The sequence below is a fragment of the Coturnix japonica genome, chromosome 12, assembly GCF_001577835.2.
Source record: "Coturnix japonica isolate 7356 chromosome 12, Coturnix japonica 2.1, whole genome shotgun sequence".
NCBI lineage: Eukaryota > Metazoa > Chordata > Aves > Galliformes > Phasianidae > Coturnix > Coturnix japonica.
In genome coordinates, this window is record NC_029527.1 from 2,603,741 (window position 1) to 2,629,500 (window position 25,760).

The 25,760-nt window shown below is 35.6% G+C and overlaps 1 protein-coding gene across 5 annotated transcripts in view; it reads left to right on the top strand.

The window, feature by feature from the left end:
* Nucleotides 1–25,375, top strand: part of ATP2B2 (ATPase plasma membrane Ca2+ transporting 2) — a 319,480-nt gene extending 294,105 nt beyond the window's left edge. For 4 of the 5 annotated variants that reach the window (XM_032447210.1, XM_032447211.1, XM_032447212.1 and 1 more), the window contains 5 exons: nucleotides 2,231–2,444; nucleotides 5,195–5,406; nucleotides 5,811–5,918; nucleotides 8,471–8,653; nucleotides 21,857–25,375. In XM_032447210.1, coding sequence (XP_032303101.1) covers nucleotides 2,231–2,444; nucleotides 5,195–5,406; nucleotides 5,811–5,918; nucleotides 8,471–8,653; nucleotides 21,857–22,168 — 1,029 coding nt within the window. In that variant the 3' untranslated portion in view covers nucleotides 22,169–25,375. Of the gene's footprint in view, nucleotides 1–2,230; nucleotides 2,445–5,194; nucleotides 5,407–5,810; nucleotides 5,919–8,470; nucleotides 8,654–14,605; nucleotides 14,693–21,856 lie in introns of all 5 variants that reach the window. The other variant, XM_032447214.1, reaches the window with a different exon arrangement.
* The last annotated feature ends 385 nt before the right edge of the window (nucleotides 25,376–25,760 follow it).

Genomic DNA, 25,760 nt, shown 5'->3' on the forward strand with positions numbered 1-25,760 from the left:
AGTGTGAAATGGTGAGAACGTGTTGTTGCCAAAACTGTTGTCTGCCAATTACAGTTGTGTGTGATTTACAGACTGAAAGAATCTGAGTTTTTGTTTCTGATAGACATCTGATCATTTGACTCTGTTTATTAAGCATAACAGACAAGTTCAGTTTTTACTGACATAGATGTCAGCACACAAAGTAGCAAATTCAGCTTCTGTAACAGTTCAATGGAAGGAATGTTTCTTGAGAAAACTCACTAACTAGAAAGGCAAAAATATGACATTTTTTTCAGGAGAAAACATGTTTTCCCTTTTCTCCACATACTGGCTGGGGTCTGTGAGCCCTGACAAGTAACAACTTTTGCTACACTTGCAGTTGAACCATTACTATAATTAAAATAAATGAAGTCTCATAATTTTTGTAAAGTTTTTCTTGAATGGTTTTAGCTTTATAGCTTTTTAGATACAATTCCTCCTTCTGCAGCTGCACATAAATGAATGAACTGAATCTCCAGATAAGCCCAGTTAATGCATCCCATGACCAAGAGGTCAAGAATCTATTAATGCTAATCTTCCCACCTATCCTTAGTGTACCCAACCTGTGAGACTAAAAAAGCAGGTGGCTCCTGTCCATCCCTCTGAATACACTAAAAAAAAATGTTCCTTTTTTTTTTTTTTTCAGTGTGTTAAAATATATTTAACTATAAGCCTGTTAAAAATATTTTTAAAGAGGGAATAATACCTTAACTCAAGAGAGTTGGAATATAAGCCAGAGAAACACGACCATTTATCTGTTCTTCATGCGTTCTTGGGATACTGATAATTTGATCATATTTCATTAAAAACGAATCACAGAATCATAGAATCACCAAGGTTGGAAAAGACCTCCAAAATCATGTAGTCCAACTGTCCACCTGCCACCAATATTTCCCATTAAATCACATCCCTCAGTACCACATCTAAACATTTCTTGTTTCAATCTAAACATTTCTTGTTTTAATACTGCACGATACTAAAGTAAAATGCATAAAAATAGTGCCCTGATGGTCAGACTTTCACACTGTTTATTAACTCCCTTCTACTATCAGATTTTGTCATGCTGACTTCTTACTGCTTTAGGGATTCCATTTCCATGAAAAAGTTCTATTTGAAAGAGGACTCTTGTTTTACTAGTGCTGCCTATTTTGCATTCAGTCTAAAGGCGTTGGAAATTGTTACAAAAACAAAAGCAACCAAAACAAACAAGCAAAAAACCAGAGACTTAATTTTTTCCTGCTAGGACTCCTTGAAGCAATTGCAACAATCTATCATTACAGCTGACCAAATGAATTAAAAATCACTTGTGAATAATAAACATCTACATTTTCTCCTGAGATCAGTGTGATTAATTATTTTTTAAAACATAAGGTAAAGTCCTCTATAAGACCTGACACTTTCTGTCTTGAATTAAATGAGGAAAGAGCTCCTTCTAGTGGCTGGTGATCTGTTTCAGAAATGGATGCTTTATTCTGACAAGCAGCAATTCATTATTTGTTTGTGGTTTCGTATTTTCTAGTATGCCATCTGGTTACCCAATCGATTAATCAGGATTTCCTTTTGAAAATCTGATGCATTTTTACGAGCTTCTGAATATTTTGTTTAAATTCAGATATTAGATGTTTTCAGCACAAATGTTCATAAAAGGTCTTATTTATTTACAACGCTTCTTACAATCTCTTAGCTGTTATTTCCTCATTGTTTCAAACAATTTCAATCTGATTCCAAAAATGGTACTGTTTTTATACAGGTGAGAGCTACAAGTAATGAACCATTACTTTTTAAATTGCTTCAGCATGATTTTTCTTCCAGGAAAGTAAGCTATGCTTGTGTTATGCAGTTACATAAACTCAGCTATAATTTGAAGCATGTGCTTGGGCATGTGCTGGACTCCAGACAGCATTATGAAATGTATTATAAATTATTAATTTTACACTTTGTAAAAATTGTGTGATTGTAAATATTGCCAATTGAAATAACTGGAGAGGAATTGTTTCTTTTTGCTCTGATCGCTGTTTCCTATGATTCTGATCTTGTCTGGGCAATAAAAGATCAGTCACATTAAGGTAAACCAAAGGTTCATGTATTCCAGTATCTTGTCTTCAACAGTTCTTGCAGGTGCAGTTGCACAGGAGGAAATGAAATCACAGTAAATGACCTGACAACAATTATTTTTCAAGGAAATAAGTAACTTTACAATTTGTCTCCACAGGACTCTCCTCTAAAAGCTGTACAGATGCTGTGGGTCAATCTAATTATGGACACTTTTGCCTCACTTGCTCTGGCCACTGAACCTCCAACAGAAGCTCTATTGCTAAGAAAGCCATATGGCAGGAACAAACCTCTTATATCCCGTACCATGATGAAGAACATTCTGGGCCACGCTGTCTACCAGCTTACTCTAATATTTACACTTCTTTTTGTTGGTAAGAAAGTCAGGCTTGTTGCATGGTTTAGAGGCACCTAGATCACCTAGAGTCAGGTGTCAGAAGGTTTTAAATGTAACCACTTGATATACGTACACATAATTATGTGTAAGGGGATTAGGAACATAAGGAGAAATAGGAGACCGAATAGAGGAATTTAGACGCTTCACTTTGAGGAGGCGGTTTTGCCTAACAATGAAACTTAAATGTGAGAGAATTTCATTTTAAAATGTAACGTGGAAGGTTTCCTTGGGATTTCATTTTGAAACTTCTTATCTTCAGTGAGCACATACAAAAACGAGTAGAACAAAAACAAAGGTAACAGAAATCAAGACTCATTTTACCAGTACCTTGAGAGGCTGTAGTCAGGGAACAAAGTGTACGTCAAGAAAAAATACTGATCTTAAACACTTAAATAAGATAGTATTATAGATAAGCAAGTAATCAGTATTAGGTGATAAAAATAATAATCTGTTACGGCACTGACTTTGAAAATGGATATTAAAAGAGGAAGAAATGATATATTTTCTTATTTCCATCCTGAACTCTTTTTCAGGCATTGCTAGAAATGGATGTTTTTCTTATGCTTTGTATTTTCAACTGAGAGAGGAAGGAGGAGTGTTTCTTGCTGCAGAGAATTGCAGGTGCTAATAACAGATTGCTATTGCTCCACGACAAGGAGTGAACTCACCCAAAGGGCTGATCATTTTATCAATAGTTATTTTGTTCTTGACAGTATGTCACTGCGGTTAAATTGCAAGTGTTGTTTTTCAGATGTTTTATTATTACATACAGATTTCCATAAAAGCTGTAAATTTAAATTTATCGTTCTGAAAATGTTAGTTTTCTGAACTTTGTTTTGAAAGCCTTGCTTCATCTTAGCCCAAACTGGCAGTTTATGTCACCTCAGTCGAGGTGATGGTGGTGGCCTGTTTACAATAGAGCTGTCTGAATCATAATAATTGCCAGGTTTGGGGGAGAGATGCTTCCTAACATAATGATAGGCTTACAGCAGAGTTTGAGGGCATATAGTGAGCCTGAGGAGATTGTAACTTAGAGATCTCTGATATGGGCATACATTCATTACACTCTTGGTAAAACATTTGGTTCCAATCCTGGAACTACAAAAAAATCTGTTAACTTAATGGGGATTTTAAGGTCTTTTTGATGAGTGTTATTGCTTAAAATGCTTTACACTGAACCTTGATGAAAAGGAAACAAGGCTTTTCTCACCCTATCCACACTATTTTGTGTCTCTGGTAAACCCAGTAGACTAGTAAGTACAGCCTTTTCCTTTCTGAACTCTGAGAAGGGTCACTTTTATAGTGAGATGTTCTAAATAGAGTCTAGTTTGATTTCAGATTCCTGTTTTGATCAACTACATTGTATTTTGCAGCAGCATCCTCTGCTGTGCCATTTAAGTGACTCAGTGCAATAAGTGACTTAAGGATAGGTACTCTCTCTTAAGAATTGCTCGTATGTTTCTGTGTGTATTGAATGAAAGCAAATAGGTTTAATGAATTTGTGTGTGTGTGTATAAGATAAAATACCGAAGAATTTTATACCATTATTTAATACCATTATTTTTTTCCTTTATATGTGTTAAGAAGAGTGTTTTCTAATACTTAGTGATCTCCTTGGAAATGTATTATCTGCTTAAAAATCTCTATTCTCTCAGAGTCCAACTTCTGTGGTCTCATATTGGGTTACTAATATATTTTTGATATAATAATCTACTTTCTGTCAAAAGGTTATAAGCCAAATTCTTGCTTTGGAACCATGCTCATTATTCCCAGTGACCTGAACATGAACTGCTCAAATATCCCAAGGCAAAAAAAACTCACTGTCAACTTGGCTGATAGAATTATGACGTCAAGGGGAAACCTCAGGAAACCTTTTCTTCTTACTTCAGAAATTCAGAGTATAGTGCTAGTAGGATAGCAGAAAAGGTTAAAGATTTGTTTGCTTTTATTAATACAACACTTATTATGAAAGTGGGTTGTAGTGTGATAACCTTTACTCTTTATTTCATTCGTTATTTACTCTTTCATATGAACATCTCATTCTTACTTCAAATGAATAACTTGTTCAATAACTATGTGTTATCTGTAGACTTGTGTCAATATGAAATGAGGTCTATCAGGTATTTTTTCAAATTTTATATCAATTTTACTATTACTCATAATGGATTGTATCCTGCCTCTTCATTGGTAAAATCTAAAAGAGAAAATCAGATTATCAAATTAAAAAGCAATGCCTGATGTTGTGCTTTAGAGCAGATTTAGCAGAATGATCATGATCAAATCTATCTAAAATATGAATGTCTGTGTTATCATTAATATCCATGAACACTTGTCATGGCAAGTGTATTAGAAAATAGGTTAAAAACTATTGAAGAGTGATTGTTTCTAATTCTGGTAGAAAAATGGAACCATACTGACAGTGAGTCTTAAGTTACATCAGAAGGAATTCACCTAGAACATGTACAACTTTGTAAGAGGAAAAATATGACTGAAAACTGTGAGCAGGTATATTGAGTTATTAGAGAAAAGTTATCACTGGGGAAGTCTTATCCTCAGGAACTTTAGATGTCTTTTGCTTTTTGGAGTGCAGAATTTTGCCTATAGATAGTAAGGTCAGAAAAAAGTAAGAGCAAAGCAGGCAACTGGCTAAAGCAAACAAAGAAAATTAAGAAGAAGCCCCAGTTTAATGTATTCTTGTGGAAACCTTTACTTTTGTCTTATACCTAGGTGAGAAAATGTTTAAGATTGACAGCGGAAGAAATGCACCTCTGCATGCCCCTCCTTCAGAGCATTATACTATTGTCTTTAATACGTTTGTAATGATGCAGCTTTTTAATGAAATCAACGCACGCAAAATCCATGGAGAGAGAAATGTCTTTGATGGCATCTTCAGAAATCCTATTTTTTGCACTATTGTACTGGGTACATTTGCTATTCAGGTAATGATTTAGTCAAAAATTAAAAAGGCACCATTGTGCAGAGGTAGAATTTGACAGTGATGGTCTTCAACAGCCAGCTCAGATACAGGCATCTTTATTTGTCATGGGAAATGTTTGGGAATGTTTTCCCACTTCTAGTCATCACTGTCCTCAATTTCATCTGGCTGAAGAAAAAGTGTTATCGAGCTACTCGCCACATTTCAGAATCAGTTCCTAATTTTACTCCTCCCTCCGTGATTTTCTCATAGCAGAAGTATTTCAGAGCACAGTTCATAACAATAGTTTTGCACTCTGTCACTCACTGACAGTGAATCAAAAAGGAAATAGTAGTTTAAGACTATTCAGGCTGCTTCCCCCACTGCTGCAAAGTATTTACCCCATTTCTTTTCTGCTTTCCTTTGTAGATAGTAATTGTCCAGTTTGGAGGAAAACCATTTAGCTGTTCTCCCCTGCAGCTCGACCAGTGGATGTGGTGTGTATTTATTGGATTAGGAGAACTTGTATGGGGTCAGGTAAGCATCCAGGAATATGCAAAATATCTCTTGTTTTTATAAACCATTTGAAGACCATTTTTTGCCACAAGCCACACAAAAAAAACAGTTCATAATCCTACTACCCTGTTTCCTTCTCAGAACATCATATTTGCCACACACTGAAGTACAATTAGCTCTCTAATTGCTTCAGTCATTTTATCCCGGTTTTCATTTCTGTTAGTTTTTGTACCTTTTCTTTCCCTAAGCTGGGTGTGCTACTGCAATCATGCTGTGTTTTGTTTCATTTAATTCACAACGTATAAACATAAAATCATACAGCAAATGCATTATAAGCTTCCCAACTCAGGAGTCCCCAAAGCAATATCTGTTTGGTCACGACAGATTTTTGAAAGTGAAAAGAGATTCCAGTGCAATGTCAAACCACTCCTTGTAACTTGCATAAGCCCAAGAGCAGTGCATTTAATATACGCCTGCAGCAATCCTACTTGTGTGTGCAAAGGACAGAGGAGGGGATGACAGAAATGCAGTAGCTATTATCTGAAGGTGGAATTTGAGTTATTAATTTACATGGGGAAACTTAAAATCAGTTTGATTAAGCTTGGGAAGTAAAGTTCTGTTTGCACTGATGGAAAATACTAACTTTGGGGGGAGGAAAAGAAAAGCGTGTTAAGGGATATAGAGCCTGTGAGTTATATGAGGTCATTCAGCTGTGAACAACTCCCCACAACCCTTGATGAGTGTATGGCTCTGAATTTTTGGTGTATGTAGCTATTACACTGCAACTGAAAACTAAGAATTATTATCAGCATGTTTTCAATTCAGAGGTGGGCACAGTCTCCTACCTATTGTGAATGCCTGGCCATTTAATTAAAACTAGTATGGGAATACCACAACAATTTAATCACTGAAGAGGCTACAGTTTTATGTGGAGGAAACAGAATAAAATCTTTCCCTTGTGGTCAGTATTTCGAGACCAGAAAAGAAAAACACAAGCAAATAAAATGCTTTTCATGATAGATAAGTCTGTGGAAAGTCCTTTCCTTATGGCACAGTTGACACACAGTATGGTAAGAAACACCTTCAGATGAGGTCCTTTGATTCCTCCCCAGCCTTTTCTCTTCTCCTCTGATTAATTCTACTGTGGAGCATAACAAACTTGTTAGCCCTTTGTTCTAACACTTTCTCTTCACCCTGCTGTTCTTGTAACCCACTGTAACCAATCAAGACTTAAAATTTTACATACAAAACTAGAGACTCCTAAATGGTGTTCAAAGGTTTAAGGAATTTCTGGAAAGCATTTCTGCATTGCTCTGCGTGACAGTGGTTTGTGAAAGTGGCCCTCAAGACTTCTGAAAACAAGGTCTTTCTAGAACATTTCAGGTTATATTCTGAAAACTGTTCTTACTTTCCAATATGGTACTTGAGAATAATAATTGGTTTCTTAATCTACATTGACTCTGTTGCATCTGCCATTACCTAAACAAGGCTGGTGTCTGCAGATAGGGGGAAAAAAAGCAACAACAACTACAAAAAAATACAAGAACACTGTTAAGAGAAGAATTACAGAAGATTGAGCCTAGCTAAAGGAGAGCTATGTTCTATCACATAGAATCACTACCAAATATAGTTGTTTATATAAATGCTGTCTTGCAAGCCCTTCATCCACATCAGTTTCATCAGATATCAAGTAGCTTCTTTCTATAGAGCACTGGCATCAATTTTTATGAAAGCTGGGAAGCTGAAGCAGTTTCAGTAAGTACTGCAGTGACTAGCACTTACCTTTTAGTTTTTCACTCCTTATGTCATGCCAGTTCATTCCTTCTCCAAGCTCTTCAGGTTTTCCAGCCCAAAGTACATTTTAAAAGGTTTCATAGTTTTTGACATTTCTTTATCTGTCTTTAACAGCAATAAAAATAATGAAAATACAGTTGTGGTATACAAAGTTCAAGGAGACCCTCAGCAAAATCAGCAGTATATTTTCATCCACATCTTCATGTGTCTTTGCAGAGCCATAAGGTGCCTCTACATCCATTTTCCTCTATAGTGCACTGTTAGATACCTTGTTTCTGGTACATGCTGAGGAAACTATTTCAGTTTTCCAAATCAAAGGGAAATGGGAAATACCTGAATCAATTCTAGTGTGAAGAGACTTATATGCTTGAGATGCAACTAATTTGCAGCTTACTTTAACAGCCATTAGTCTGTTTTCAGTCATTTAAATCCCTGAACACTAATTGCAAAAGTATCAGTCTTGTGAAGTTTCTTCTAAATAATTACATTCAAATACCTGCATCCCCCCTTTAGTTTTTTTGGGGAAGGGCATCGCTTCTTTCCAGCCTTCCTCTTTCTCCATAGCCATGTATTTCTGATGTGTTTTAGCCATTGCTAATGCTGATTGATTACAAAATGGAATTGTATAAATGTAAAGTACTATAATGAATATGCAAATCTGAAGCTTTTCTGGAAGATTAGAAATCTCAATAAAATACCAGAATTCTTGTATAATTAGCAGCATATTGTTACTGTTATTGAATTATGTTGATGTTTTCAGCAGCTCTTTGTAATTTTAGGTCATTGCAACCATCCCAACAAGTAGGCTAAAGTTTTTAAAGGAGGCAGGGCGGCTCACTGAGAAGGAAGAGGTTCCTGAAGAAGAACTCAATGAAGATGTTGAAGAAATTGATCATGCAGAGAGAGAACTTCGACGTGGACAAATTCTCTGGTTCAGAGGGCTTAACAGAATCCAAACCCAGGTATGCAAAAAAGTTAATGCCCCCATGCTCTAGAAGTAATCTGTGATCAAGGCAAGATAATGTAACAGAAATCCACAGAGAACGCTTTTGTATTGGAACGATGGTACTTGGAAATGGCCATACTGTTTTCAAAGGAGAATCGTGTGAAATAGTAAAAGAGGTGAACTTTTAAAAGTGTGTGTATAGTGGAACTGTAAATATTGTAAAACTATTCAAAAATAGGAATAACTTTTTTGACTCTACTGTGGACACTTGTTTTTCTTCTTCAGTGATGACAGCTGAAAAAACAGTGCTATTTGGGAAATGCTAGCTTATGCTATGGCTAGCAAAATGCTATGAAGGCTTTCTAAAGCATGCCATTTTATTTCATCTGAAACATATTGTTGTTCCCACTCATGCAATAAGGGAAAAATATTTGGATCTAAAGTGTAAAGCATCACTTGATTTTTAAAAGGATAAAATATTTTACTGTCATGTACATACAGATATATATATATATACATATATATATATATATATATATATATATTTGCATACGTATGTAACAGGAATTGATTTGTCTTCCTTGCAAGGTCTCGAAAAATCTGTTTCTGGATTTAAAATAGTAAGGGCTTAAGCATCCACTGAATACTGAAATGTATGCATTGGCTACTTTGTTATTTTAGAACGATATTTTTTTCCAAATTTTCCTAACTACAAAAATCCATGATGGTTTTAAAGCAAAAATTAAAGGGTTCAGATGAACAGTATACTAAAGACTTGTACTGAGCTGCACTACTAAATTTAGTGCAGTTTAGGCTACTAAGTAAAAATGCTAGAAAAGTATTTGAGCTATTTTGCCTTTTTCCTTGCAGTGATGTAGCATGTTTTAAATCACTTTATTCTTTCTAACACCTGTGCCAGCTTGCAGAAAAGAGCAACTTTTAAAGATACGTATTCCCTGTGGTATCAGATGGTTCTGTGAATGTTTTGTGTAATACTTTGCATAACACAAAAGCAGGAGGTGAATAGTTAAGAAAATACAAAAACTTCTTGTTTTTATTTACAGAATCTTTTAAAGAGCATTTATATCAGAGAAGATTTTGAGTTTGACATTTTGGGCTTAATTTGATATGGATGGTACTTTCTCCATTTCTCTATAAACAAACAGATACTTTTTTTTTCCCCCCGGAGAAAAGATGCAGCCATGCCTTATAGATAAATGGGAAAGCAGCCAAGTGAAGCTCGGATGGTTTGGTCTATTCAGTGCATCACAGCAAAATAAAAAAGAAAGGAAGGTGGAAACTTCTGTTAGAGAAAAGTTAAGGATTTTGGTAAATTCCTGAGCTTCCAATTACGTAATTAAGTATGGATCTCCAGCTTTAGGGTTATGTGTCTTGACTCCTGCCTTGAGTCAGGAGCACTCATCAGCAGAGCAAATTCAAATTGTCATAGTTCCTCTTATTTTAAAAGGTACAAACAAGTGCCCAAGTAGTGGAGATCATTTTGGCAAGATGACCTCTAAATGTGCATTCTTTTCTTCCTGATGGCTGTAGGAGGAGTGTTGCCTGTTGGCATTTCTGTCAGGATGTCTTTCTGGTTGTGGTGAGTGTAAACAACTACAAACACAAAAAAGAAAATTACATCCTTTCAGCTCTTTTTCTCATCTGAGAGGTAGTTTTTAGTTCTTTTGCATATCTTTGTCCACTTAATTCACAGAAAAATTACTCTTCTTCTATACTATTTAAAACAAAATGAAATTAATGATGTTTCTTTGCTAACATCCATCTTAGTTTCTGTTCTGCTCTTAGTTGTAGTTGTATCTTTGGTAGGATGCACCACTTCCTCTCCTACCGAAAGGCTCTGTGATTTTTTCTTTTCTCATTTTGTTTATTCAGTGACTTTGATTTTTACATCCATTTCACATCTGTGAAATGATAATGGAAAAAGGAAATGGGCCAACAAACTCAAAAAGAGTTCCAATTGCAGTTTCCAGATGTCCGCTGGAGAGTGATGAACCTGTGTACAGGTCAAGTTAGATACCTTGTTGGATGGACCTCGTGCGCATTTTGATGTGCTATGTGTTGCGGCCCATCCAAATGAATTCATACACTTGTACTACGTTACCCAGGAAGCCATCTAAAGAAGAGCTGATGGAAGAAGATGAGGATGTCTGTAGCATCCTTGGGGAGCTGGAGGATTTGCAAGAATCCTCTGATGTCTAATGCACTTCTGGAAATGCAAAAGAAGAAGGTAGAGCATCCCCTCACTTTATACATATAAGAGGATGACAGTTAAGATTAGGAATAAGCTATAGACTCAGATCTCAACAAATCCAGTTTCAACCATCATACACTTGTAGTATTTAATGGGTGATGTTTATTTTTGATTATTTTCTATTCAGACCATTGTGGACATACAGCTCCAGCATTCAACAAGAGCCTTCACTCCTAAGAAAGTTACAAAGAATCTATAAACTTTTTTTTGTTTGATTTTCCTCCAGATAACTGACAGGTCTTCAATAGAACCTCATCAAAACTGACAAAAACTTTGCAATAATAAAGACTTGGGGTTTTTTGTTTGTTTGTTTTTATTGCACTCTCACAGCACAGGTATGTCTAGGCACTAGAGAAAGAATTTCCATTGTTGATTCTTCATACTGAGAGGCCGGTCATATCTCTATTTCATGCTGCACATGTATGAAATTATGTTAAAGAAAAATGCATGAAAAATGCACATACTGAAGTCATAGAGACTGACCATATATTTCTGATTGTCTGTCTACTTCTGTTCATTTGCATACTTTATTGCCTTATATTTATGTCTTCTCTGGATGAACACATACTGTCTTCTGATTGGAAGTGTTTCATTACTGAACAGCACTCTGAGAAGACTGGTAATACGTGAAGTTTCACACGTGACTCATTCTAGTTACGCAAGCTTTGTGAAGATCCAAAAATGGTCTCAAATGTCATGGAAGACAAGACTTTCCTCTGCTAGTTTTCAGCACTGCTTACCAGTTCTTTGTTGCAGTTCTCAAGAGTTCTTCATTCTTCATTCCACAACTTGCACTAAAACCTTCCTGAACAAATGCAAACAGCATAGCAGTGACAGTCACTTCTAGCAAATGCTTTGAAAGTTAAATAAAAAGCCACTACCTCTCTATTTTTTTTCATTTCATATAGCATTTAATACAAATAGACTGCTTGCGACCACAGTAATTAGAATGGAAACTCTTTTACTTCATGCAGATTGAAGTTTAGCTTGCTTTTCTAATATTAAAGCAAATTGTTTATCAGAGATTGAGCAAAGCCAATTTCTTCTTGTTCTTAAACAAATAAAACAAATTTTGGGTGAAGTTACTGATGTCCTGAGAACATTAATAACAACAGAACAGGCTGCTGAAACTCTGTTCCATGTTAAGGATCAGAAAAATGTTCTGGCACACCTACCCTGCCAGGAACGTTCTTTTGTGTTAAGATCCATTTTTATTCCTTTTTAAACTGTTAATCACTGATGTTTTTATTAACTGTTTGTACGTCAAAAAAGCATAGAACTTAAAGAAAGATGAGAGAGACAAGAAATACAGTACACAGTTTTGTTCCTCTCTGCCTGAAGGCCTGTAATCAAAACCTGATGACATTCTTTGTTCTGTTAGAAGTTTTTCAGACATTTTGTGATGCAGGACTCAGCCTTTGCTTTCTCATTTTTAGCAATATGAATTGTTCTAAATCAGTTCAGTCTTCCATCATTACAAAAGCATCTCATTTTAAAATGCATTGTTTACTTATGCATTTATTTGGGTGAACTCATTGCTGTGTTCTGATTTTGGAAGATAAACTCCTTAGGAGGCCAGGATCTTTTCTTCTTCTTAGACTTAAGACAGAATGCATCCCAGTATGTTCAGCCTTTAGGATTCTGAGATGGTTGTCATCTTTTCCCTCTGGATTCAGTCCATGAAGATCTGCAGTTCCTTTTTTTCAGGATGAGAAGTAGATTACACACCTGTAATCTTTGTTCTCTGGAGAAGACAGATACAGATCTTCCCTTATCTTTTCATTCTTACTTATGCTAGAGTTTTTCAGCTAATTGGAAAGGCACTTATACATCTCAAAATGTCCTCTGGCTTAGGATCTACCACTTTAATCTTCCACAGTGCAGTTCACACTCACAGTGAGTGTCTATAAAAACTTTCTTGAATGTTCTCTTTCAAAGAGTGTTCTGTTTCATGTGTCAGATAATGAAAACCCAGGATCTTTATGTAATTCTACTTTTGTACAGTAAACATATCAGGTAAGTATTCAACATGACTTCATATACAACCAGTGGTTTGAACTATATGCTGTTTTCAAAATGCTATTGATTCACCTGTATACTTATTCCACATGGCAATGCATCACATACTGTATTTTTTTTACTGGACGTATAGCTCAAAATAAGTCTGCTGCAGAAAACATGGAGAGCAAAGCTGCAGAATGTTGTCCACTACTTAATACTGTACATCCATCTATCAGTGTGCACATTTAATGCACGTTGTATTTAGGGGTCTCACTGGAAAACAAAGAGTCAGTGAACAAGGCTGCTTCATGTTTGTCTAGCAGAAGTACAGCATGGTGACTGTACAGCAGTAACCTTTGATTCATTTTACAGCTGGTTATTTCTGTGAAATCATAAAGGAAAATAGCGATCTCCAAAGACTAAGATAATGGGAGGGGGATGCATCCATACCATTAGAAATGAAGCCATATGAATTTATTTATTTATAAGACTTGCTGCACTAGAAAATGTTAGCAGATTTATTATAATGTTTTCAACTTAGCAAATTTAGGAGGGCTTATACCAAGGTTTGTGCTGTTTAATTGATAAATATACCACTTTACCTTTTCTCAACTACTTTCTAGGCTGTAACTCTTAAAAAAATCTGTGTTGCAAGATAAAACCTGGAAACATTGGGCTTCTTTGTACAGCTAGATGGGTGAATTCTTCTAATGGATTGTTACAGTTTTGTTGTGTTGTGGTTGTATGATTGGAACAGGACATTCTGCTGTTTAGGGATTTGTAGCTGCTATCTACTGCCAATCCCTAGCTTTAAACACAATGGATATATAAAGCCTGCTTTATATTGTGTAATGCTGGTGACAGAGATGATCTTGAAATATCTCCCTTTTAACTCATATTCTGAGTTCATGATTTAAAGTATTAAAGGAAGATATTCAGCAAAGACACATCTAACAGTGGGTTACAATATGGAAATAACGATTAGGAAACGGTCATTTTGTTTACCGAAATATTCGGTCCAGTTCAACATAATTTTGTGTCAAATTTTAGGTACTACGTAAAGGTAAAATACTAATATTTTATTCTGTGATTAGAATAGGCCATCATTCGTTATCACTGATTATCACTAATTAACTTACACAAACTTTCGTTATAGAAAAATGTAAAATATCAGAATACTTTCCTTTTTATCAATCTAGTATGCTGACAACCTTGATTTTGTTGACAAAATTGAGTCTTATTTGTTATATTTCTATAGGCTTTCCCCCCCCTCCCCCCCAAGTTAAGTAACTGAACTTTCCTCCCTCTGGAAGAATGCCTAAAAAGCAATAGCAAAGCAATTTTATTCTCAGTAGGAAAAAGCAGATGTTAGCCAATTCAAGTATTCCAGTTGTATTCAATTTATTTACATACAAATTAAACGGTTTAATTTTTCACTATTTTTATTTCAAATAGTCTAATTGTTTAAACTCATGCAGCTTCATTGCCTCCTATCGAGCTGCTTCATTTCATTCAGGCAGAAAAACTGGACCATTTCATATCTAAAACGTTAAGAAGGACACTAAAGAAGTATTTATTTCCATAGAAATTAAACTGCGTGCACGGTTGATTTATTGTTTTTCATTATTATTCCTGTTAGTTTTGCAACTGTATCCATACTTTAAGCAACTTGTCTCATTCTTTCCTCCATTACAGATCGAAGTAGTCAATACTTTCAAGAGTGGCACTTCCTTTCAGGGGGCTCTAAGGAGACAGTCCTCCGTCACAAGCCAGACCCAGGATGTAACCAATATTTCTAGCCCTAGTCACGTATCGTTATCCAATGCTCTTTCCTCTCCTACCAGCACATCTGCTGCTGCGGCTGGGCGTGAGTGTGTATTCTTAATGCATCAGATCTACAGAGATGCCAACTTATGTAGCAGTCATTTGAGACTGAGCTACCTTGCACTCTCCCATTTTGTCATGTTATATTAGTTTACACGTACCCAGACACACGTAACTGGATTACTTTGTGTACAGTAGATGCTCTTCATCATTCATTGCAAGTTAATGTTAAATTACTGTTAGAGCAGTAATTTCTAGTCATCTTTTATCTAATGTATGGAGACTCTGTTCAAGGTTTCTGTGTTATATTTTCCTAATGCCATTCTATATGTTTTTCTACTGCTTACAAAATATATACTTTAAATAGTAGTATGAAAATCTTACATTAGATAAAAAACAAACAAACAAAACAGCTCCAGCTTATCAGGTAAATGATTACTCCATTTGGAAGGCTTGTGTATAATGTAGGTCCCTCATGTCCAGTGAATACGTACTCTATTTGGCATAGATACAGGAACGAATGAAGAAATAGAGAATCTGGCTTATGGTACAAGGCTAAAGGATTATGGCTTACATGAATGATGAAAGAAAAGCACCTCTAAGTTTGATGGGAGATGAACATTAAAGAAGGAGGTAGACAGGCAAGTTAAAGAACAGCATCAATACAACAAAAGAAACTAATTTGCTAGATAAGTGTTTTTAAATGCTGAAAGCTTGAAACAGCTTTCCTCAGATGGAAGTGAGGCATTTAGTGAAGAGATAGTGGACAGAGTAAATGAATGGGCTACTTCACCAACAGTAAAACATCTTCATTTGCCTCGGATGACTCTTAGACATCTAACTTTGTTTATCATTAAACAAATATTTAAATGTATAGAATTCACTTTATCAACTTGTCCCATACTTTACAAAATGATATAGTATATACCTGATGCAGGTTTTGATGAGAAGTTGGGCAGAGGGAAGGCAGACAGAGACAGGGGTGACAAGAGAGGACAGTAATGTTCCAGAACCCTGAGAGAAGAAAAGGAAGCTTGACCAATAAGATTGGTCTATACTCAATGTGGTCCTGGCCATTTTCTCAGATTCTGCTTGAGATACATATACACTGAGTCTTCTGTCATTGGAAAACAGTTACATGACAGTGTCAAAAGTTGATTTGGATGCCAGGCTATGCTTTACCAGCTTTGTGAGGATTGAAAGTAAGATTGTTGAATTTAAGAATGCGGATTCTCTGTGCATTTCCTTCCATTTCTTATTTTGAGAAAGCAAAATCAGATAGGTTGCAGCAATGAATGTTTTTTCTTTTTACTTTAGAAGCTCAAAATCTGGACCACCAAAGATTAGCTTATGCGTGAAGTCGTGAATATGCATAAAGCTTTTGCTAGTTCATGGGTTAATTACGCAGAGGATCTAACTGTACACAAAGTAAACAGGTTATTCTCTATCTGTTTTTACCTAGTTGTCAGATGCTGTTTGTGTTTTCAATAGGTAATTCCTTCAAGATAATATGGTTTAAAATCTTCCAAGAAAGATAACAGATTTAATATTCCTTTGTTCCTGCTCTTCATCCTCCCCTCCATTCCCATATAGACAATATAGTTAATAATGTTCCTAAGTGGAAGAAGCTTCCAGATCTTTTACAACAAACTAACAAAAACCATGCAAAAAAAAGGAAAAAAAAGTCTTTCATTGAAGATTATAAAACAGAAATATTAAGTATAGGATACATTTGGGGAAAAACAACCAGAAGAAAAACTATAGCAACAAGCAGACTCCCACATCATAAGCCTGCTGCAGGTTTTCTGTCTTTAGGTTCCTTTGGATTTCTTCCTTTGAGGGCTGTCATACTTGGCTGAGTTTTTTAGGAGTGGATATTTCACCTAATCGGACTTTTTGTGACATTAACATTTAGCAGCAGTGGCATCAGACAAGCTGCTTGTACAGATGACACACACACACACAAACACAGTGATGACTCAAGAGTTCCTAGCAGGCAATTAACATATTTTCCAAATTATCACAAATATTCTCTGTATTTTTCCATCATGCAGAACTCTGAAGTCTTTGAAAATTTATTTTTCAGCTTTTTCCAGCCAAAAAAAGAAGGAAAAAAAAAAAAAACAAAAAAAAAAACAACCCAAAACATAGTATAATAAAAGCTGCACTTTTGCTTATTTTCACTTTTTGAAGAGGGTTCTCCCATTTCTTAGAAGCGGGCCAAATCCTCAGGTAAAACCAAGGTGTTTTTCATTGTCTCTTTAATTTGTAAGTACCCAAAATTGCTCAGACTGGCCAAGAAGCTGGAACTTTAGGTGGAAATTTCCATCTGCTGCTTCTGCCTCAAGAGTGGGCATTAACATCTGCAGATTATGCCAAAAACTTCATCTTGACTCTAGAGATTACTATGATGCTTTTATTAATACAGATTTTTAAAGAGGGAGTTTGGCTTAGTTTTTTGTGATCTGTTGTGTATGAAAGTCAGATACTTTTGTACTGAGAAATTATTACTGCTCAGCAGCTTTTGCTCATATATTATTTCTTACATACTGAGATTCCTATAAATGTAATGATCGAGCTGGACAGCCTTTAAAACTAAAACTCAGGAGATTCTTTGTTTGGATCCAATTTTCTCATGAAGAAAAATGGGAGCAATTTTTTTTTGTTCCATGAAAAAAACATATAATTTAATAAATATAAAGCAAAATTACTGTCAAATAGTGATCTAAATTCAGAAAACAGATGGTCAAGTTGGTGGGCAAACCAGCTTTACTGAAATTGCCACATGCTTTCCATAGCAACATGGTCACATGAGGAAATGGAGTAAGGAGACTGTGAAACCTGCAGCTAAAATTTTGTCTACAGAAGTTTCAGCATTTAGAAACATTATTAATTTATTGTCTGACAGAGGCAGAGATATCAGAGCAAAACTTAAAAGTTTCCATTGGTTATCACAAAGATTGCCCCAGTCTACTGGGATGTCCAAAAGCATAACTGACTGCTATGTACCCTTCATTTAGGGTAAATAACTATGTTTTAAGTCTAAATATAACGTCAAGTCCTCAACTGGAGATGCACTGTGCCAAGAAGATTTAGAGTCATAACAGAGAAATCTTTTCTTTAAAAGGACTGTATTCTATATTTAAGCTTTGGCAAATCTGATAAAAACTGTTAGGCTTCAAAAAATTTGGAACAATCCTATAATAGAAATGCTAGGAAAGTGGAATCCATATTTCCAATCTCATGCTCTGAAATTCAGCGGAGTAACAGATGTGAAACATTGTGAAATGAGGATCAGACTGGAGGTTTTCACAGATGATGTGGTTATTCTATTCTGCCCTTGCTATGTATGGTTTGTCTTTTCAGCAGAGCTTACTGAAACTATGGCTTATTTATGTAGAAAGAGAATATTCAGAACATCCTTGTCACATGTACACGTGACTCCCATCCATACAATATTTTATCCTGTGATACCTTTCTAACTTAATATACCTTAAACTCCGAGGATTCACAAATAAACAAGAACAGACATACTGAAGATCTGCCTTGTATCCCCAAGCCCCACATATCCCAAAGTACTTGACCACGCTTTCTCTAATTAGTATAATTATAGTATTGATATAGAATAGTATCAGTTACATGTAAGAGTTGGCATCTCTTTGCAAAATTGACCTCTTGTTTACAATTTTATACTAATCACCTTACTGATCTTTCAGTATAGAATTTATTTGCTTTTGCAGTGCCCTACTCTCTACTGTCTGAATATTAAATGTGTTTGTTTTCCCAGAGGGCTAGAGAACATTGGACAAAAGGGTTCAGCAGGAGAGAGTGAAATAAAAAGAGGTTGTGAGTCTTTAACCTTGAGCCTGAAATGAATGTGAACCAAACTCAAGATACTTGGCTTATATAAAGCCAGGTAAACATTCGAGTATAAGCCCACACACTACCAACCATAACAGATGTGCAGATGATAAAGAGGCTTTGTGTATTTTGCCTATATTGTTGTATTTAAGAGTGAGATTCTGAACTTCATCTTTTCTTCTGATGGGGAAAAAAAAACCTGTAGTATCTAAATTTCTATTTCTTTTATTTTTCTTGCCTAATGCAGTATAATAAATATAACTGTCAAGGTGGGATGAAACTCAAGTTTTTTCTATTACAGCTACAGAGAAGAAAGAAGTGGAAACTTAGAGCCATGTCAAAAATGTCCTGAATTGTTGTTCCCACAGTCTTTTGTTTAAAAGCAGTTCATTTTTTTCTGTTGTCTCCATTACTGTGAGAAAAGGGAGCTGTATCACACTGTTTGTCTTCCCTTGGCATTGTCAGCATCATAAAGAAATCTCATTTACATGAGCTTCACACAGTTCATAAAAAAACATGTTCTCAGTTCTATCCATCATGGGTATGTCCCTGCTTTTACATGCTGTACAACCATAACATTTTTTGAAATTCATCAGCTATAATTTATCTTTAAAAAAAAATAATCACACTATGTGGGCTTTGCTCCAATAGAGCCCCTAAACATTTCAACAATAGATATTCCTTCAAATAACCTTGAACTTCCTAAAATCATGGATTAATAGAATTTGTTGCTGTAGGACCATGAAACTCTGGGTAAGCAGTATCTTTTCAGTTCTTAGCTTTAATAGGGGGCTGTTACCGTATTTAAATGAAAATGCCAACTTTGTATTCAAGGTGGCAGACTACCAGTGGCTTCAGTGGTTGTTTATTACTGCAGAACTTGTAGTCTCACTGTATGAAACTAAATTCCCCACTTGCCGGCCTGCAAAGGCTTCAATTCAGCTTGTGTGGCCTAAAGAAAAGCTTTACTTTTATTGAATCCTACAAAATCTCTACAAGCGTAATATGAAAATCCAAGCTTGTATTTTTTAAGTGAAAAATTAATGTACTTTTATTTAAAAGAATCTAGCTGGCAAATAAAACCTAATTCTATGCAATTAAATGTGGCAATATACAAGAGAATGAAGCATTTTGTTAGTTTAATCAGATACAGTGAAAAGCTGGAACTGAATGTCATTGCTATTTTTATTCTGAGAGCAGAAATAGTAGGTAGCCTTGCAGAAGATAGCCCTGTATCAGCCCATGCTATAAAGTGGGCACGATACAGAGCAGTTCCCTGATTTCAAACAGGGCAATGTGGTAATGCCTCAAATATTGCTTTGGCAGACATACTGTTTTTTCATCGTTTAGACAAACTACTTTGCACTTTGAAACAGAAGATAGAAAGGTCTAACTAATGAGGGAATTTACTAATGCAGATTAATCTCTTGTTGGTTCATTACAGAACCATCACAGAGCAGAGCACAATTCAAAATGATACAACTTGCATAAATACCTGATTTATAATTCCAGGTGCTCTCTCAAAAAGATGTTATATACACTGCATGATTGAAGTGGACAAACCTTGCACTTTTGCCCCTTGTCTCATTCCTGCCAGGCTCCTGAAGTCTTCTACTATCCCAGACCTGGACAGGCTATTCTATACCAATCTATCTAGGGTCACCTAGATCCTGCAGCTGTAACAGTCTGAGCCCACGTAACTATTAAAACAGTCTGCTAATTAAAGGGGAAAACAAAGCTATACAAATTAGTGATATATTAAACCAACCAATAACGTGCAGCATATTCACATGTAAAATGACACACATACCTACCACCAACCATTTCAGATGTGCTTGGAAAAGCTTTCACAATGCCTGCTTGCACCTTTTCTGCCTCTGCCTGTGTTTTGGTTTTCCCCTTAAGAAATGCTAAAAATTCACTCATGAACTACATGGAAGTAGAAGGATAGAACTCATATTTAGTCATAAAACATTTGCCAACAGATCACGTTTTTGCCATTCTGTTTTTTCCTCTCTGCCCCCCTCCCCCCACTCCTTTCCAAGCAGTTATGTTTCTTCAGTAGTAACACATAGCACAACCCTTCACGTCTCTTCAGAACCCGTAGGTCACTGGGATACGGACTGCATCCCTCCCTCTGCCCACCCACAGAGCACTAGTGTCCCCACTCTGCCATGCTCCTCACTGCTCCTTTCATTTCCTACTGAGAAAGCAATTTGCACCGTTGTTCACAGTCTAATGGGCTGAGCCTTGTAGTTTATTTTCACCTGTGTTCTTATTGTCAGGTGGTTAACAACATTAGATTTATCCTGGCATAAGTCTGCTGACCTAGATTAAAGACTGCATATATGGCATCAATTGTGTCACTTTCAGCTTTTAACTTTACTAAGAGTATTACAACTGAGACACAGAAAATGAAAGAGCTTGCTGTTTAATAACGCAATTCAATTCAACCCAACAGTCAAATACATTATTATGTTTTCTATATATTAAAAAGTTAAATGGCTAGAACAGTGGGTCTATACTCGAGTGTTTACCTCACATATGCATGAAGGAAAAAAAAAGTTGGTTCAACAATACAATGTTCACATTATCCAGGCTTCCAAGTGTAGTTGTTGTGTGCAAGTTATCTCTGTGGTAACTGTGATTTTTTTTTTTCCCTGTGGTAGCATGGTTATGCTTAGTATTTCGTCTGCTTGGCTTTTTGTGCTCTTGGCTGCATTCATTTAGATTTTGCTTTAAAACATTGGTATTACTTATGATTTTTACACTTGGCTCCTGTGTGTCTCATATGTACCCATCCAACTGTGTCTGTGTTCTGTGCTTTTCTGTTTGTGAAGTGTGATTTGTTATATGTTATGTTTTATAACAAAACAAAAGAGACTTTTTTGAAATAAAAAAGCCTTCCTACTTACTCACTGCAAAACTATCAACATGCATGGTTTGACATTTGCATTACAATTAACATGGCTTGTCTTTTACTAGGGATGTACCACACGAGTGGACGTTCGCTTTCTTTAACCTGTACTTCCCATCAGTTCTTTGATGGCTTTAAACTTGATTTTAATATTGCAGTTGATACAGATATTCAAAATGCACATAACTGAGCCACTCGTTTATGCATATAACATCCAGAGACTGTGGACTTCAGCTGCCTGCACTGCCCTAACCATATGCTACATTTTTCACAAAGTATTCTCTAACACGTTTTGGCCCCTTAAAGGTTTGACCTCTGACACCTCTTTCCTTTTCTCCCCCTAGATCCGCGTCGTGAAGGCATTCCGTAGCTCTCTCTATGAAGGTTTAGAAAAACCAGAATCTAGAACCTCTATTCACAACTTTATGACTCATCCTGAGTTTAGGATAGAAGATTCCCAGCCCCACATCCCACTCATTGATGACACAGACCTAGAAGAAGACCCTGCTCTCAAGAAAAACTCGAGTCCACCGTCTTCGCTGAACAAGAACAACAGTGCTATCGACAGTGGAATAAATCTTACAACTGACACAAGTAAATCAGCTACCTCTTCTAGTCCAGGAAGCCCAATACATAGCCTGGAGACATCACTTTAGCTGAAAAGGTCACTGCAAAAAAAAAATAATAATAATAAAAATAAAAAAATTAAAGTAAAATAAAATAAAATAAACAACCACAGCAACCGAAATCTATAAATATATATATTAAAAAACATTGCTGGCTGAAAAGCTGTTTGAACTCTTATTCACTCTGAGACAAGTGAATGAATTGTTAATCACAATGGTTTTGGGGAAAGAATGAATGGCTGATTTACAACCCCCCCCTCCTCCTGTTCCCTTTCAGAAAACAAAAGAAAACAAAAAAAATCTCCTGCATGAATGTACTGTACACTTCTGGCCCTTCTTTCTTTCTTTTCCTTTCTTTTGTTTTTTACTTTTACCTTTATTTTTTCCTCCTTAAGCAGGAACTGCAGAGGACTTCTTTCTGCGGCTATTTATCCAATTCACTGGTCTGTGAGTTTTTTGAAATGCTTGTGTGGCATGGACTCAATTGTATAGATTAATTTAAAGAACTTTTTTGAAGTTGCAAAGCTTAACTTGCACAGTAGATTTGCACCAGTTGGACAGAGGAACTTAAACATTTATGAGACTATATATAGAGATATATACATATAAGTATATACATAATTAATTATATATATGTATATATCTATATATATATATACAGTTATATATATATAAAGTTTCTTTGTTGGCATGTTGCCTTGTTTCTGCTCAAATTGCTCTGACTATTTTAACTTATTTATGTCCTAAAAAAGAATGTAATTTGTTTACAAACCTGTAGATAATATCCTTAACTATTTGTAGGGTTAAGAAAGCACTTCCTGCCGAAGTAGTATAAAAAAGGCTCAGCTCAGCTCATTGAAAACGTCTGTAATATCGCACCCTGGATATTTTATTGCGACTGCGTTCTGATTTCTGCCTGGTTTTTTGTTGTTGTTGTTTTGGGGGGTTTTTTTGTTTTTTTGGTTTTTTGTTTTTTGGGCTTTTTTTTGGTAAATATTGTAGATATTGCTAGTAAATAACGAAAGAAGCCAAAATATAATAACACATTGGATGTAGCATTGTGATCCTATATACAGGGAGGTAAAACAGGCTTCCTTTGTTTCAAATAAAAATCAGAATGATCAGGTTCTCTCTTTTTTTTTTCCCCCCCCCTCTGATAACCTGCTTGAATTTGTTTTGGTGCAACATTTGAGAGTGGAGGCTGTTTTCATTCTTTAAGCAAAGGGCAATGGCTTCCAAAACATATTTTTAGACAGATAATCTGTGAAACTGAGTTGAGTTTATAAATAACAGATTTAAAATAAGTTATATTTGGTTTGTCTATATGGAGATCAAACTAATGTTTAAATATTGTGACATATTGTGTTAATCCTTTTCAGTTAGTAGTATAGGCGTTTATTTCCTTATTACTTACAAAGTACGGGCTGTTGGCATTTTGGATGAAAATCACTGTAGGTTGTTGCTTTGGTTTTTCTTTTTTCTCAAAGGAAAATATCATTTCTGCACTATTAGGTCCGAATGAAGCGATATTACCTGCATATTGAGATCTTCTTTGTGTGATTTTTCTGGTTTTAACCAAGCTTGTCTTCCTGTAGTCACAAAGTATACTGTAACACAGAACATTGTTTGACCTTGAGCTTTCTACAAAGAAAGCTACTTTGCAAACCTGCAGTAAGGAGGGTGAAAAAATGCTTTTCAAGATGGTAACAGCCCTAATAATTTAAAATTTATGAGCTTATATAATTGCTATGTCAACCACTTGAATGCTAAGCACTTTGTGGATCACAGATTTTTCATAAATAATTTTTGTATTTAATATAAAGTTTGCTTGGAGACTTTTCAGCATATAATCTTTTCCATGATTGTACAGTGCAAAAGATATTTTGAATTACACCATTGATTATGCCAGATGTGTTGAAAAACACTCTCAAACTAGCTTGACAAATTGATTTGTTAAGGCATTACTGGTTGTCTTAAGGTTGGCTTATAACATGGTGCATCTCTGCAGTCACAAGAACTAAACCAAGCCAGAACTCTCCTAAACAGGATTAGACTCATGGCCAAACTGCAGACTGAACCGACTAAACCGTTTTCAGGGTGCATCAAGACTATTCAGCCAGGTAAAGCTCAAATCAGCATCAATTGCCAGCTTCCGGACTCTTGTGTAGAAGCTTGAATGTTTTTGGCTCAAATTCATAGTTCGCTATCTGATCCAAACTTTTCATTCAACAACAGAACAGGTCGTGGGAGGTGTACACAACTGTTTCCAGCAGATAGTGTTACCCGTTTCTTAGCAGTAAAAAGCTAGCATGGAAGCATTATTATTTTAGCTAATTCCTAGCAACAAAGTGATTGCAACTCAGTCAGGATTGTTCTTCGCTTTGTAAATACGGTGACTAACCTTTGTATAACATGTATTGGGTTTCTATGGCCTATTTGGGATATCATATTAAGAAGAAGAAGAAAAAAAAAGTGTTATCTATTTACAGGGAAGCCTCTAGCTTTGGACTTGAACATCTACAAAAGTTATTAATACTGGAACAATTTGTTTTCAGCATCTTAACACTGACTGTTTGCCTTTTTGTTTTCAAACTTCATGTTTTTTCTTGGTTTCGTTTTTTTTTTTAATGTTCCTGTAGGAATATCCCTCCCTAAGGTACCATTTGCAGACTTGAAAACTGTTAAGAAAATGAACACTGCATTCTGTGTATATATAGTAAAACATATATAAACTGAGATGCATAGATAACTTGGGCTTTTGTGAGCAGAGACTGTGCTTTATGTATATGATAAATGATAGATTTTTTTTAAAGCAGAATAGCTATGACCTTTCAACTACAAGTCGTGCATCACAATTCCTTTCTTTTATTGCTTGACCTCTCTGTGATGGGAACAATGGATCAAAAACCAAAATGATCAGTTTGTTAAATTCCCTGCAATATATAAATGCTCGCTCTCGACGTACTGTACTTAGCAGCATGAGATTTGTGGACAACAATACAGTGGTACATTGGCAATCCATCCCACTAGGGGTTATTAATATATGTTCATTCATCTGTTTTTATGAATTTTTTTATCTAGACAATAATTGTAAATAAAGAACTTACTCTGTCTGTTCATTTAATACTATGCAAAAGGTTATGCTTTCTATTGTTATTCTTATTCCTACAGTGTGATGCTGGAATGTTTGTGGTTTCAAAACAAAAAAAAACCAACAAAAAAAAAAAAAGACAAAAGTAAGTAAAATATGTGATGTAAATTATTTTATAGTTTGAAACAAAATGATAAAGTTTTACTCTTGCTGCTTACTGTCTAATAGATCTCTCTTGGCAGGAGCACAAGTGGAAAATTTAAAAGAAATAAATTCACAAAGCAGCATGAACAATAATGGTCTGAACGTAACAGCTTTCTTTATTGTCACCTGAAGTTATTAAATCCAGCTTTGGATTCCCACTGGCACAACGTAAACATGTATGTACATGCTCTGGATTGGCACTAAGAAGCCTGCTTACCACTCAGGTTGCATTGGCTCCCTTAGGCTTTCCTTATGCCCAGTTGCTAAGTCAGTCCGGAGCGCTTTTGTACCTGTCTGACTTGGAGTCAGTGGAACAAAGCTTGCTCC